The following is a 17016-nucleotide window of genomic DNA, read 5'->3' as shown; positions in this document are numbered from 1 at the left end:
CTGAGGTATGAAACGTTTGCAGAAAACATCTGAAACTCTCTCTCTCCTTTTAAGCTACAAAAGCTAAAAATTTTGAGAGGATAAATGGTTCAGCCTCTAAGTTTATTAAGAAAGTTAATACTTAAAAAAAAAAAGCAACCTAAATTCTATCATTCCCCCTTCCACTTTAAACTTCAGTTTCAATTCAACAAACATTTTCTGAGCATCTTACAAAGTGCCAGGACCTGCATACAAAGAATAACAACACGTTAAGATTTGATAAATGGTTTAACAGATGTATGTAATAAATGCTAAAGGAGCACCCACTTTTTTTTAATGCTCGTCATTTTCATGAACAAGGGGCAGCCTGATGTGGGTTTGAAAGAGACCTGGGCTCAAGCTCCATTCAGTAAAACCTGGCCATCATAGCACCCAAACTGCCTACCTTACTACAAAAGTGTAGATCAAAAGAAAATATATGTGAAAGCAAAATTCTTCATAATCTGTGAAACACTTTAGAAACAGGTTATTACCACCCACATGAAGGTTTGGGGAAAAAGACTTTATTTCCCTTTTTCCTTCTCTAGCTTGGCTGAAGTTAAGAGTTCTCTGCTTAGCTGAAGTCATCAGAAACAAAACCGTATATTTTTATCACTCTTTCAAAGTCAGCAGACGATGGAGAGAAGCAAACCCACTTGCAAAGCATTCAAAGAAAGTAAAAGCTAAGTTTTTACTTAAAATTACATATATAAAGTCCCAAACAAACAAAAGTGGGTATTCAACAGCAACTAAAAGTTAGAGCTTGCACAACACAATAACCAAGGCCTTGATGCTCTGACAATGAGGGTTAATGAGAGCAACAGGAAGCCTTGGATGACAGCAACAAGGGCAAAAAGGGCCAATACTGAGTGGGGCCAGAAAAGTGACAACACTTGTGGTTGTCACGCCGGCAGCCTTCCAGACTTCTTAATGATATGCTTTCTCAATGCTCTAAGTTTGAAGTTGCTTGTTTAAAATCTTGGCCTATTCTTATGCAATGAGAGGAATGTATTTACCTCTGCCACCACTGATGTGTTACTCACCCTGTAGAATAATTCTTCAGATACAACTCCTTTCTTCTACCAATAAAAGGCAAAAAAAAGATAAATGTACCCTGCTGGCTTGGAGGTTACCCTATCACACCTTAACCATCAGCTCAAAGAAAGCATGATATCAAGTATAAAAGCTGCTATAAAATGCTAACTAATGTTTGCTGGGGAGGGTAGTGACTTCAAAACCAACATCTAAAAGTTAGGCATGTGATTTGATTTTTTATCCATTTTCAATTAAACATTTATTATGGGCCTACAATGTTTTGCTTCTAGGCCTTTGTACATGCTGTTCCCTCTGCAGGAACCACTCTCTTTCCCACCCCACCCATATGCTTCCCCACCTCACTAACCTCTCACATGTGACTTCCTCTGAGAAGACTTCCTTGACTTTCCCCACCTCCTTCTCCTGTGTTCCACAGCACTCTGTTTTACCCATCAGAGCACCTATCACTGTGTATGTTAATTACAGAGGCTGTACCTCCTTCACTCAGGACCTAACCACTGTGCTAGCACCTGGAAGATGCTCAATAAATACTTGCAAAGCATACCAGACATCGTGCAAGACAGACGGGGATACAGAGATGAAAAACAAGATTCTAAACTCACTGTCTAGTAGGAGAGACAGGCTAACGCAACAGTACAACGTAAAACAGGCTATGACAGAGGTATGTAGAGGATATCAGGGACATGAAGAGAGCTCTATAAGTCAGCCTGGAAGCAGGATGGGTGATAAGGAAAGAAGAAATAGGAAGAAGATATGCCTAAACTAAGTCTGCAAGGCTAAATAAGAGCTAATTAGTCAACACAAGAAAAAAGATGATCATTCCAGACAGGAGAAAAACAGAAACAAGAGAGGACAAGGTGGATCTGAGGAACTGCAAGCAGTTTGGAATGTGCAGTGGTTCTCAAATCTCAGCATGCATCAGAATCACCTGGAGGGCTTATTAACACACACATTGCTGGGCTCCACCCCCAGCTGTGATTCAGAAGGCCTGGAATATGGCCCAAGAATTTGCATTTCAAACAAGTTTTCAGACGACACTACTGCTACTTCTGGTCCCAGAACCACGCTTTGAGAACTACTGGTGTAGTGGAACACAGAGGGCATATGAAGAACCAGCACGGGACAAGTTTGGAGCAACACAAGGGATAAAGAAGGGGGTTAAAAATCATACATACTATGCCATAAAATTTGGCAATGAAGGATTCTAAGCAGAGGAGTAATTTTAATTTTAGAAAAATGGTAATAATAACTAACATTTGTAAAGCACAGGACTTTATGTATTCTGTACTGTCCAGTAGCTACTAGCCATATGTGGCTATTTCAATTAAATGAAATTAAAAGTTCAGTACTTCAGTCAACTAGCCACATTTCAAAAGCTCAATAGCCACATACGGCTAGTGACTGCTGTAGTGAGCACAGACAGAGAACATAGCATCATGGCACAAAGCTCTATTAGATAACACTGAGGTATATTAACTTATTAAATCTTCACAACTTCATTATGAGATGGGCACTGTATCATCCCCATTTTATAGAAAGAAATGTGGCAAAGAAAGATGAAGCAAATTACCCAAGGTCATAAAGCAAGTACCACCAACATAAGATGCAAACCAAGACGGTCTCGTTCTTGAGCCCATGTTCTTAATAGCTTCCTAATAAGGTCATTCTTGGCAATAATGTGGGCTGGAGGGAGATGATACTGGAGGAAGGAAAACCAATCGAGGAAGCTACTAAGGTAAATCAGGAGGAAAATGATGAGGACCTGCTCTAAGAGAGTGGCATCTGGAATGGAGAGGAAGTGAATTAAGAGACGTTAAAGAAGTAGAAGAGAAAAGATTGGGTATGGACTAGAACTGAATCCAAAAGAGGTGCAAGTGAGGTGGAGAAGGTGACACCAAAGTTTCTGTTTTAGGAATCAGAGTCAATAGCAAAGCCTCTCGCCACAGTAAGAAATCAGAAGAGCAAGTTGGAGGAGGGTGATAAATTCCACCTGGGTCATCATGAATGTGAAGTGACTGAGATAAGACACTAAACACTGGGATATACAAGTCCAGAGCTCAAAAGAGAGGTCTGGATTAAGACATGAATTTAGTATAGAGGAGGGAAGTCTAGAGATATCTCAGAAAGGCTGAAACAATAAGAAGCGGCCAAAGAACAGAACCTTAGGGAATCCAACATTTAACATACAGGCAAAAGATACAAAGCCAGTAAACTGAAAACTAATTACCAAGAAAGATGGAAGGAACAGAGGAAGACACACAGGAAAGAATTATCCCAGAGGCAGAGGGAGGAGAGAATGGTCAACAAGTGCTAAATGCTGCGGAGAGGTCAGGTAAAATGAAGACTAAAAACTGTCCACAAGAACTGTTTCAAATGGCGCTCAGGGCCAGAAGCCAGATTGCAACAGATCTGGAACGAATACAGACTTTTTCCCAGGCAGTTTCAAAATGAAGGGAAGGAGACAGACAGGGTGTAGACAGAAGAATCTGGAGTGGTGTTTTTTGTTTATTTTTATTCTAATTTGATGGGAGGACTTCCCCATGTTAAGGGGCAAAGAGTAAAAAGACTGGGAACATTATTGATGGAACAAGGCCCCTGAGACAGGAGAGAACAGGATCTTGTACATAAATGGAGAGATTAGCTCTAGACAGGGCACTTCTTTCATGTCCTCTGAAAATATAGCAGAAGAGGTAAAAATAAGTACAGAGGTATTTAGGAAAGTGTGGCTGGGGTATAAGTTGAATGAGCTCATATGGCTAGATAGATTCTATTCTATGATGTAGGATATGGGAGTGTCTGCTGAAAATGAGAAAGGCAAAAGGCTTGGAGAAAATACTGAACTGCTGCAGAGAGAAAAGACTACAGACATAGACATACAACCCCAAGCAGAGGAAAAAGCTGAGATTAGATGCCACAAATTTGTAAGTGGCACCCCACTACACGGTTTGCGTGAATTTCTTCAAAATGATAAACAGTCTCATATAGGATCAGGGAGAGAAAATGACTGGCTTAATTTCAAGGTTGCGGCTTGCCAATTAGATGCAGGAGTAAAGTGAGTAACTGAGGTCCATAGGCCAAGCAATTAGAAGAAGAGCATTTGAGTGGTGGGAGGGGAGCATCCATTGAAATTACACAGGGAAGCTTCTCTACACTATATACTATGAAACCTTGATGAGATAAAAGAGCAGGTGCAGTAGGAGTGAGGAGAGAGAAAGGTGGAAGATTAGGGCAGTTATGGTCAGGGAGTAGGATAAAATAAAATTTAGGTTTCCTGAAGTACACTGTCCAGGGTCCAAAGTGTGTTCATGAGAGCAGGTGTGAAGTATGTTGTTTCATGCATTTGTCTGAATTTCAATTATTAGGTAAAAAGTAGCTGCTACTTCTATCCCCTTACTTCCTCAGCCAGTTCCCACTAGAGAGATGTTGGTTCTAAGCATTAGAGCAGTGGTTCTCAACCCTGGCTGTACTTTAAATGCATATGGAGACTTTGAAAAGCAAAACAAAACTGAAATCTGGGCCCTAATGCTAGACTCTAATTTAATTGGTTTGATGCTTACTTTTTAAGGCTTCTCAGGCGATTCTAAAGTGGATTTAGTGTCAAGAACCACTGTTTTAGAAAGAACAGGGCTTTAAATTTATGTTATAGAACTAAAGAAAAACTAACTGGCATGAGAAGAAATGAAGTAACGAAAACAGGTAAATGGTGAAAGAGGATCTAAACCCTAAGCCAGGTATTTAAAGATGTCCTAAAGAGAAAAGCTGGGGAACCGTTAAAGCACAGCATCACACCTAACACATAAAAAAAACGTAATAACGTTTCCAAGAGTTCCCTTACAGGTTCTAGAAAACTCAGGAATTAAATGCTTCACTGTAGCCAATGCCCAAGAAAAAAGCAAAACCTGCCTAAGCAGAGAGAACTGAAAACAAACACTTAACATAAGCTCTCTAGGTCACCTACAGTTCACAATTCCCTGGAGGAAAAAGTAGCCTATAGTATAAGCGTGCTAACACCTCCACACACAGGGAATCCACCTCTTCTGCACAAAAGATAAACGGCAAAGGAATCAGCTGTCTTCTTTCCAACATACAAAGATTTTCAGGTTTTTCTAGCTGCCACATTTTATTTTACTAATAATCTTAAAACCACCCCATGATTTTATAACTGTCTCTAATCTTACCTTTATTTGCCATTTTTCTAATGTATTTACTAAATTTTATGACAATGTAAAAGCAATACAGAGTTGAACTGTTGGTTGGTCATAAAGACCAAGAAAGACAAACATGAGCTGTTATCTGCTGCCTTCCCTATAAGGTTTGTTCACTGGTATTACTAGTCATCCAGAACCAAGACACTATGTATACATAACAATGAGTGATACACTGTATACACGCCGAGCCCACCTCTTAATAAGAACTACTTCATTAATTAATACAAAGGCTTATACTTTTCTCTCTCAGTCTTAAGAATTTTAAGTTCTGACCAATTACCCAAGTCACACAGAGGTCATCTGTGCTGCAGACTTTCTGAAAATGAGACTTATTTGTAAGTGGACATTTTTCCTCCCAAAACTCAAGGAGTACTTTTTCTTCCAGCATTAAGGTAGCTCAACACATTCTCCTTCTAATATTTAGCTTTTTAAAAACATTAGAAAACCTTCTAATTCCTCTAATTTAGGTCGTAAGAAAGCAGTCTTTTCCCCCCAAAATTGTTTCAACTTTCTAGAATGTACAGCTATCTTCAAATGCCAAAACAAGCAGATTTACATACTTGTGGTTTACAAAAACCACCAAAATTCTCTAGACCAGGGTTTATTCTATGGTTTCCACTAAGGAAGAGAGTTCTAACTACATTATTTTATACTCATTGCTCTCTAACACTATAAAGCAGTACTACAGCCTAATGAAAAAAGCACAGAACGAAAAGGGTCTGACCACTTCTTCCAGATGGCATGGAACAAGACACTTAAATCTCTTTGGGCCTGAGTTTCTCTATTTGTGAAATAATATTACAATCACTGTTACCCAAGACTGCTACTGGCTCGAAACTCTACAAAATGCAGAAGATTCTATTCTTTTTTCCTAGGAATTTATCTATATTTTGTAAGCATAATATAATTCAACTATAAAATATAGCTTAACAGCATAGCCAGGCTTATTTTTTCTTTGCAGGTCTTTTTCTCCTTAATTGCTGGCAGTTAAAAACTATTTTGACCCAGAAAGTATTCTGCAAATCTAAATGCTAGACTACTATAACCTCATGCTGAATTTCAACCCTTAACAAACTAGTGCCATAGTACAGACTGTTTCTTCACCTGTTCCCTAATAAAGTTGAAATCAATGCTTTGGACTTGAACTTACAGAGTTATGTACAGTGCTGATGAAAGCCATCTGTTGGGAACTACGACTTGCCTGTCAAAAGGAAAAAACCAGAAAAAACAGCCTAGATTTTCCTGGGAACCAGCTGCAGTTGAATGAGTCCTAATCCTGCTCCAGCTGGGAAAAAGCAGAAGGCTGAAATCACTACTGGTCTAATTCGTCCGCTGCAGATCCTTTGTGAACTGACTCCACCCCCAAGGAGCCAATTGGTAAACAAGTTTACCAGAATGAGGGAGGCTCTTAATAACTCCTATATGTAACATTTGTTTCTTTAAAAAATTTTAAATCAGAGCATGAAAAGTATTCATTATTGTAATTTTAAGGAACAGTTCCCAATTCACTAGAAAAAAATTTCTTAATTCTACTTTAACCAGCAAAATTGACCCCCAGATTCAGTCCTCTCACATAGCTAAGAACCAAGTCAGTGCAGAAAATACATTTTCTCCAATATTCTAAATAGAAAGAGAAAAAGAAAATTTGTCAAGGAGATTCTTACAACCTCAAGAGGTCTGGAATAATATAATTTTTTTCCCAGATTCGCCAAACAGTTCCTGTTACCTATTTGCTTTCATAGTATTAAAGGTAAGTATAATGTAAAAAAGTATTGACCTATGTGTCAGGATGAACCAAATAAAAAAAAGCAGCAAGGATAAGAAGAAAAATGTCTTTTGCATACATTCATTTTCCATTTGGTGTTTTATGAGAAGTCACAATGAAAACTTGTATTATTAAACACTGTCAAATGGCTATTATATAAATATATTATGCCTATAAAACTTAACCATGTAAAGTTCTTTTGAACTCTTTTGAGACTTCTACAACAGAGCAGACATTAAAGTACTCAGAACAGTGCCCAACACATTGTTAGCCCTTAACAAATGTTAGCTATTAATAGGTTTCTATAAGCAACTGCTTACATTCCCTTGGCCTACTGATACAGGGCAAAGAAACAGGTCAAGATGGTTAGATCCTCTAGATCTCTATTCCCAAAGCAATTTGTCGTATCAGATATCGTCATTCATTTCTTCCATTCATCAATATATTAGAAGTTAGCCCAAGAATGAGTAAAGTGCTAGTAACTATAAGTACACGAAAAATGTCTAGGTCGTGTGCATTGGCTAGGTACAGACATTTTGATTAGCAACGGCTAAACGAAAGCTTGCTTTAGGAGCTCAAGTTTTCTTTCAGGGTGTGTTATGGGCTGAAAATTACCAAAATGCAGAGAGCTCACAGGCTAACTAGAAGACCAAAAAAATCTGTACAGTTGATTGTAATTAAACATATAGTGCTTTACAAACATAGTTCTGCCTGAGTTATTTTTCTGATTTTTTTTTTATAAGACCAAGTCTGCTGAGACAAAGTCAATTCCTAACCTCATTTATACTTAATCCACCTCAATGACTTGTTAGTAACAAATATTAATTTCTAGCCAGCTTCTCTTCAGGGCCCAAAACACGTAGAGTCAGCAAAAAATGGCATAAACAATGATGTAAGAAATGTATAAAAAATATAGTTATTGAGATCAATCAGTTGCAAACTCCATATTACAAAATCTACATTATCCATGTCCTTGCCATTACTTGAAAAATAAAGTTAACTACATATGGTTAGGATAATCTTCTCTAAAATAATCCTTCTTTACTTAAAGACTGATACAGTTGGCATCATCGTCCATTCCCTCCTCCATAATGTAAGAAGTAAAACTTGCAATTTAAAAAGTTTCCCAATAATTTATACTATAAAATACACTTGTGTGCATGCTCTCACAAGGAATCTTAATATATACACTTTCAACTGAGAACTTTTTCCACTTATTTACTACTAATTTATCTCTTCTCAACTTTTTTGTAGCATCTTTTGCTTTCAGAAGGTTTTTGGGTTACTTTTTTGGGGGGGTTTTTTAAAAGTGAACAATCATTCTGTCAAGCAGTCAACACATCCCTGAATTTAACAACATGGACAACTACTATAAGATACCATAGCAACAGGATATCTGAAACTGAAATTACCAAGCTTACAGTCACAAACAATTTTATACTACTACTATTCTAACATATAAAATGTGAAACAATTTTACTATAAAGGCCATTTCCAAGCAGCTAAATCAAAATTTTATCATTCTTAACTCTTAGTAAACTGAAAATACATTTCCATTCTAATCAGTATCTCTAACATCAAAAATCTAAGTTCCTGTCAATGCCCTGCTTAATCTATGAATTTAAAATGCCAAATTTCAGTAACGTAAAACAATTTGGACCCTACTAAGAGTTTACTGTATTGAGATATAATTTATAATAGAAGGATATAGATTTATCACTTGATCTTTTTGCTTCAGATTACCTAGCTGTGTAATAATCTAAACAGTAACATTAGTTACAATATCTTCTCTTCCCTTTCCAACTGGAATGCTTCAGCAAATTACACTTTTGTTCCACAATACTACTCCACAGAATCACAACACTTTAATGATTTGGCTGATTACCATAAAAGAGTATAGTTTTCTGGACTAGTAATATGGAGCATAAGCTATATATATAGTCAAGTAAATTATTCTGTGAGTGTGTAAAATGAACCCAGAAGTTTGAAATCAAGGTGAAAATTATTCATGAAAGAGAAACAGATCCTTCCAAGACTCAGTGTCTAAAGACAATTTTTTTAACGGAGCATCCTAACATCAAACAATAATTCACCTCACCCAAGAAACACCTCCTTTTTTCTCAGAGATTCACAATGCCTAATTGTAATGAAAAAATAATAGTGAATGTAAAAAACTAAAAGTTCCATTTCATACACTAAAAAAGGGTTCCAAAAAAATTATTTCACATCTTTCTGCTGTCTACTTTAATCTTCAACAGGACCTAAGTCCTAAATGCACTGTTTACGGTAGGCTCTAAATGTTTGCTGAATGAATAAAGAATAAATGAAGTAAATGAACAAATTATCTTATAGTAATATCTACACTTAAAAAAGAAAGAAATCTGCAAGGAGGAAGTTATTTAAGCCAGTTACACACTATCACCCTCACCTATATCCCACAATTCAAGGGAAAGCAACATTTTGTCCCAAATGAAAGCCATGCAACAAATCCCAAACTGCAAATCAGAAAACTTTAGTGACAAGTGAAATGAAAATTAATAAGCACAGAAATTAAGAAAAAATAAATATAACAAAATGTCATGTAGACAAAACTATATTTTTATGGACCTCAGGTATACAAAACTAGATTATTCCTAATCTTTGGTTTCTGATACATTCTTATCACTGTTTCAAAGTCAGTTTTATAATTCATTCTATGACAGAAAGAGAAAAAAGGGACACAAACAGTGAAGGCGGGCAATGTGTCCTTCCACAATTGGAGAACGTGCTATGAAGTTAACACCAAGAACATTCACAATTGTGTACCTGAGTGCAGCAACAGGCATTATACATAACTTTCAAGAGGCAATAGCAGGTATAGCTGTTAGAAAGACTCCAGAACCAAACTGCCTGAGTTCAAATCCTAGCTCTGTCACCTGGTATCTCTGTCACTTGGAGAAGTTACTGAGCCTCTTTTATGCCTCAGTTTCTTCTTCTGCAAAATAACAGTACCTACCTCACTGAGTTGTATGAGTATTAAATAAGTTAATATATGTATAGCTTTAAAGTAATGCCTGGCACATAGTAAACATATCATTAAGTTAAATAAACTCACCATAAACTACCACACTCTAAAGCTAGCTAAGAAATTTCCCCTATGGGGGCTGGCCCCGTGGCCGAGTGGTTAAGTTTGCGCGCTCCACTGCAGGCAGCCCAGTGTTTCGTTGGTTCGAATCCTGGGCGCGGACATGGCACTGCTCATCGAACCACACTGAGGCAGCATCCCACATGCCACAACTAGAAGGACCCACAACGAAGAATATACAACTATGTACTGGGGGGCTTTGGGGAGAAAAAGGAAAAAAAATAAAATCTTTAAAAAAAAAAAGAAATTTCCCCTATAACATGAATAAAACTTCTAAATCACAGTATCCCACAGATTCTCCTCACTATTTATCAATGTGAAAACACACTTTTGCGTCTTCACTAAAACTCTTAGAAATATTTCTACACAGCTGATCTCACAGGAAAGAACAAAAACCACACAGCTGCTGAAAATCTAACATACAGTTCTACAGTTCCTTCCAAAGGTGAGTATTGCAAAAAAAAAAAGGCCAAAAGTTAGAATTGACATAGAAAAAAGTAAAGAGGAACTTGTTCAAGTCACTCCATATAGTCCCTGAATTTCAGCTCTCACCCCGCAGCTGACCAGGCCAACAGACATACCTGCATTCCAGAGAAGATAATGCCATCTCAGTACCAAGTGCCTGGCCCACAGCAGGTGCTCAGTAACTATTTGCTAAATTAATTAATGCCCAAAAGTGAAACTACTTCTGACCTACACTTTCCTTTCTCCATCACCATCAAATATACTCTGGATAATTTTTTTAAGAATATCTGGGATTATAGCAGCAAACCAATCAATTCCACAAAGGAATTGATCAGATAGTTTAAAAGAGAGGAAGGAAAACAGTTAAAATACAATAAAAGGAGCAGACATATAACCTGTTCAGAGGTGGAATAATTCTTCACCTTAAGAGTTCATGAAATTGTGATTTTGAACATGAGCTTTTCATACTTTTGGGGAAAGTCACTCAGGAAATTCACTATTGAAAATAAGACTCCATTTGAAAATATGTAACAGCTCTCATCAACTCTAATTTCATAGATATTATCATGAAGTTAGTTTTCCAATCAGAGCAGCACACATACACAGAGGTCTACTCAATGAAACTCAATTTTCCCAAATTTAGTTACTTCAGTTAACAAAACTATATATTAAAGTTATGTAACCAAAGAGATATTCCTAACCAAAGTGAACCAGCAGATCTCTACTGGATTAAATTTTAATACAAAGGCCTCAGCTCAGCTGCAAAATAAGGATTGTTAGATTAGATGGTTCTCAAGGTCCCTCTCAAAAGTAAAATCCTAGGCTGACAGGACTCAGATTTGTCCTACATTGTACTATATTGACTACCTTTTAAAAATATGCATAACTGACATTTTATGTATGGCTAATATTTTTAAAAATTAAAATATCTAATTCAAGCAGGGGAAATTACAATAAAAGCAAGCACCCAGGTGTTCTTACAAGAATTTCTAATACTCAATTCACAGATATGACACTGAATTCATTCTAAACTATAATTTCCTGTTTCCATGCAGTTAACCTGCAGATCATTTGGTAACAGTTGAAGGAATCAACCATTATACTTCATTTAACTTTAGCCACATGTGATCAAGAAACAGTTGCAGGGCCGGCCCCGTGGCCAAGTGGTTAAGTTCACCAGTTCGGATCCTGGGCGCGGACATGGCACCGCTCATCAGGCCATGCTGAGGCGGCATCCCACAAAGCACAACCAGAGGCACTCAACCAGGCTATACAACTATGTACTGGGGGGCTTTGAAGAGGACAAGACAAAAAAAAAAGAAACAGTTCTTAGAGATAGGAGTTCTTACAGTATGAACTACAGAATAAAGCATTTTAGTTACTTGTCCACCTTGAATTTTTTAATACCACACTCTTTATAAATGTTCAAATGATACAGAACCGTTTTAGGGATGAGATTCTCTACCAAATTCATGACTCTATCAGAATCATTTTAAGGGTAATAACAGTATGATAATGTTTCTATCTCAAACTTCACAGGGAAAACTGAATACTAAAATGTACCTCTAAAAACTTCATCAAAAACTTTCCAATTGCCATTTAAACAAAAATCTACAGGTGAGTTATTAAACTGCAATAAATTTAGATGAAATCTCAAACATTTTTAAATACATTCAATGTTAACTTTACAATCTTCTCATCCTAGAAGTAGCCTCCATGAATTTAAGCATAACAAAGATTATTTTACTATTATATACTAGGCTTGGAACAACTTCAAGTACTATCACTCACCACAGAACTCAATTCAAAGCACTTGAAATAAATTTACAGCTAAAACACTAGGTCAGTGTAAAAAACAGCTACTAACAAAATTCTCCTCATCCTCAAATATCTAAGGGCCAAAATTCAGTTATGAAGACATACTTTCAACCGCACAAAACAGCACCATAAAACACACAACACAGTAAAGTACACCTTCGGTGCATCAAAACTCCCAACTACCCCAGAACTTCACTAATATAGAATACTGTATTTCTGACCCATGTACTTACACCTGTCACAAATAATAACATTTAGGATTTCATCATATGCAAAGAATAATACATGACAGAAAGCTAGAATACCAACAGCAGAAATAAGAATTGCTAAATTTGCCTGCTTGTTTCAAACTCAAGTCTCCAGCACTTGGCTGCTCCATCAACTTCCAGCACTAAGGTATTATAAGAATTTTTATGCAACACTTTTAAAGCTGTATGCTATTTTTTAATTCTACTCTAAATACGTTCTTTTAGGTAAATCAATATTCTACATTTTGAATCTTAGGCATCAAATATTTCAAAGCATCAGAAGAATTAGCATCTATTGGGTTCTCACACCTAGAACTCACCAATAAAAAAACTAGACGTGATCATCCCACAAAGTCCCCAAACACAAAACTTGAATGTAACTTCTAAAAACTTCCTAGAAACGTGACTTAGTAGCATGCTGTATCATCAGCTCCATGGACACTGGTACAGACACCATTCTTACCTTATCCTTTTCATGTGGAAGGAGTGACACTGGAGGTAAAGAGCAAAGAGACTCACAACTTTCTTTCCCATCCACACTGGTTGCTTTAGTGTTGAGCCGATAAAGAGGTCCATCTTTAAGGAGTCGGCCGTGGCCAATCGCACGTTTAATAGCCAACCGTAACTGCTGGTGAAAGCCAGAGGCAGCGCTGCCTCCAAATAATGCAGACACATCCTTCTGACCTTTCAAAAAACGTTCAATGCTTTTCAAAGTTGAGCCACCAGACTCTGCCAAGCCCTCAAGTGCCCGCTTGATCAGTTTATTCCAATCTACATTTTGTTTATTATCCAATTTTCCATGGTTTCGAGGTTTAGGAAGTGCTATTCGCCCAGGATTATCAGGATCTTTATAGGAATTGAGTCCTTTATTTGAGACCTTTAAAATTGTTCCATCTTTAACACTCAACTCCAATTGTTCTAAAACAGTTTTGCGATCCAAGCCATGGGAAGAAGACACTGCATTACATATCCTTTCCTCTGAGGGACGCTGTTTCTGTTTCTTCACTTTTTTGATGGCCTCCAAAATCCACTCCGTATACAGCGGGTTAGCGAGTTTTACCATGGTGAAGGATTCTGTATATCCATAGAGTCGTTATCCCTTATCCTGATGCTGAGTAAGTTTCACACCATGGAAAACAACCTTCTCGGAGGCTGGGAACCAGTTAACCATAGCATACAAGTTTTCTGGCCTGAGTCCTTCCTCCTTGCACAAAACCGAGTGCCTCCCCACTTTTACTTTAGAAACCAAAACAATCTGTTATTTGAAATGTCTTCAAACTTCCCAATAAACTTCTCAATAGCACCACACATGGGTCTCTTCATAAAGTTGTAAAAACTCAAGAACATCTCATTCCCAGCAGAAAAATGTGTCTCTTATGCCTGAAAAACAATTAAAACAAGGTCAGTTTTCTATCAAGGCCCATTTTGTAAATAAGCATTAACTGAAACATGGTCGTCTTTTAAAACAATCAAATACCAACTGTTTACTTAGCACCTGTAAGAGTTTTAACGTGTTTCTATCAACATTCCAAAACAATCATGTCTGTAAACCAATGGAATAAAAAAGAAAAGAAAAAAAAGCTGAATAATTAGAATACAATGAGGAAACAAGATGGGACACACTATGAACGACCTTAGGCTACTACGAACCAGAGGGGTGCTGGCTATTCTGTACTCCACAATCTCTGCCCACCAGTCTATGAATTGAAACTCTTCCTTGACATCTTTCCCCAAGAAACTATTCAGCACTTCAACAAGTATCTGGATTAGCAGAAAGAATCCTGCAATCAAAGTAAGAGTGAATCTTTCATCTCCCAAAATTCAGGACATTCAGACTGGATACAAACAGTCCATAAGATGGGCAGAAAACCACTGAGAAAACTTGAACTATTTCATGTATTAAAAGAAATAACAAATACAATTTACACAGACCAAGTCCATATTTTAAGTACAATATTACTTTAAACATTCCAAACAGAAAGAAAAACAATACTGGAAACAGCCAAGTGTGAAAAGTGCTTAAAGAATTTTAAAATAATCCAATTTCAGTCCAATTTTACGAAGTACATGCTGATAGCTTCTGCTAAGCTGAACTAAAATACCAACGACCAATATACTGGAGGAAGCAACAACTGTCAAGATGATCATCACCAACCTACAGACCGAGAAGCTGGAAATGAGAAACGCCCAGAAGCACTGGGTTCAAGTGCACACACTACATATCAAGTGTACAGGACAGAGAAAAAATGTACTGCCTGTTTGTGGGTCTGAAGAGGAGACGATCTCATTAAGATTCAAGATATGACCTGAAACGAACATTAACGAATAAGACACAAACATACAAATATATTGCCTCTCCAGGATCAAAGTCAATATTCTTCTTTCAGACAAAAGAATCCGGCAGATACAAATCTTTTTAAAAGTCACCAAAATAATAAATTCTGAGTCTAAATAACTCCTTTGCTTCCAAAACTAAATTTAACTTCAGTGTTTTTCAGAAGGTCTGCTCTTATTCTAAGGCATTTACATTACAATATAAACGATAGAAAAATGGCTCCCAGAGCAATTATTCTTAAGAGTGACATTCAAACCAAAAAGAAAACTAAGAGATACTAGAAGAGCGGTAGGACTATCAACTCTGATAGGAGAGAAAAGGCTGAGGTGAACACTCAAACCTGAGCCAAGGTTTATTTTTAAATCGGGTGACTAAAAAGCAGCCCCCTGAGAGCGCGAGGCTTCATTTTGGTGAGCGTCTCGAGAGGACAGAAATCAGAGTCTCAGCGCTCCAAGAAAGTTCACTATGTAGACAGCAACGCTCAGCTCAACGGGGAGCTGCAGCCGGAGCGTCAGAAGCGGAGAACGTCGCCAGCGACCAGGCGCGCAGGTGACAGGAGCAGGGCCACGGCTCCCCGCGCCCCGGCCGCCTGTCACCCGTCCCGGCCCTGCGAGCGCGGCGCCGCAGCCTGGGACTGAACTCGGCGGGCTCGGCGCCGCGCGCCCGGCCAGCCCGCGCTCCCACCCCCAGCACGCCCGCGCGCTCTCCTCCAAGTGCCAGCAACTTCAAAACTTGAACCGGCCGCCGCCGCCGCCGCCGCCGCCGCCGCCCCACGGCCGAGCGGCCGAGCACCGAGTTAACAATGAAATCACGTGCGGGAGCTGCGAGCCGCCCCGGGCCCGCGCGCCGGCGCCCCGCGCCTGACAGGTCGGGCCGCCGCGTCCCCCGACCGCCGCTGACAGGCGGCCGCCGCCTCCCCTGCCGGCGCCGGGCTGTCAGCCCGACAGACAGCGCACCGCACGTGCTGCCGCTCCGCACCACAACACCGCCGGCCTGTCACCCGCCGCCGGCCGCCGCCCCCGCCGAGCGAGCGCCACGAGCGCGGGCCGCGGGCCGCCGGGGCGGCGGGCGGCGGCGCAGGTGGGGCCGGGCGGGGGGCGCGCCCCGAGGGAGAGCGGGCGCCGGCACAGCCCAGCCCGAGGCCCCGCGGCCTGGGCCGCCCGCCCACCCGCCGGCTCCCCCAGGCTGCGCCGGCCGCGGGCGGCGGGCCCGCGAGCGCCGGGCGGGCGGGCGGCGGGCGGCGCGCGGCCGCGGGGCGGGGGAGCCGGGCGCCGGCCGGGCGCGAGGGGGCGGCCGCGGCGCCCCAGCCCGAGGCCTGGCGCAGAGCAGCGGGAGGCGGCGCAGGCCGCGGCGGGGCCTGCAGCGGCCCGCCGACCCCGCGAGGCGGCGGAGCGGGCCCCGGGGCGGCTCAGCCTCGGGCTCGGCGGCCCGGGGCGGCCGGGGGCGGCCCCTCGGCTACTTACCGGGGGGAAAGAGAGCCGGGATCCCGGGGCCCCGGGCCGGACCGCGGAGATGCCCCAAACTGACACGGCCGCCATCTTGGAGACAGTGAGCTCCGGCCGGGGGGAGGGGAGGCGAGGCAGCGGAACAGCCGCGGGGGGAGGGGAAGCGTCGCGAGGGAACGGCGGCCTGGGGAGGGAGCGGGAACAGCCGGGGAGGGAGGCGAGGGGGAGGGAGTAGGGGGACCGCGGGAGGGGGGCGGCCGAGGAGCGGGAAGAGCTGGGCCGAGCGCCGGGAAAGGCCGGAGGGCGGGGCGGGGCAGGAGGGAAGAGCCGGCCGGGCGGGTCACGTGGGGCCGGTACAAAAGGCCAAAGTGGGAGGAGGGCCTGGTGGGGCTGGAGGCCAGCAACTGGGGGCTTCTTCTCGCCTTTCTCACGCGGTTAGGTCAGGCGGATACCCGGGAAAGAAGGAGGTGGTGTATCCCCATTACACAGCTGGGGACACTGAGGGCGGGCGCCTGGGTGGGGTGGCTTCAGTAT

General features: G+C 40.9%; 1 protein-coding gene across 2 annotated transcripts in view; it reads right to left on the bottom strand.

The window, feature by feature from the left end:
* The window catches only part of KAT6A (lysine acetyltransferase 6A), a 114185-nt gene extending 97405 nt beyond the window's left edge, over positions 1-16780 (bottom strand). For both annotated transcript variants that reach the window (XM_044751078.2, XM_070500106.1), the window contains exons 1-2: positions 16501-16780; positions 13166-14082 (exon numbers count right to left, since the gene is read on the bottom strand). In XM_044751078.2, the coding sequence (XP_044607013.2) occupies positions 13166-13765 (600 nt within the window). In that variant the 5' untranslated portion in view covers positions 13766-14082; positions 16501-16780. The remainder of the gene's footprint in view (positions 1-13165; positions 14083-16500) is intronic.
* Positions 16781-17016: the final 236 nt, after the last annotated feature.

Source organism: Equus asinus, chromosome 27 (assembly GCF_041296235.1).
Source record: "Equus asinus isolate D_3611 breed Donkey chromosome 27, EquAss-T2T_v2, whole genome shotgun sequence".
In the NCBI taxonomy this organism is placed as follows: domain Eukaryota; kingdom Metazoa; phylum Chordata; class Mammalia; order Perissodactyla; family Equidae; genus Equus; species Equus asinus.
The sequence above is the reverse complement of the archived record's forward strand: the minus strand, read 5'-3'. Positions and strand labels throughout refer to the sequence as shown.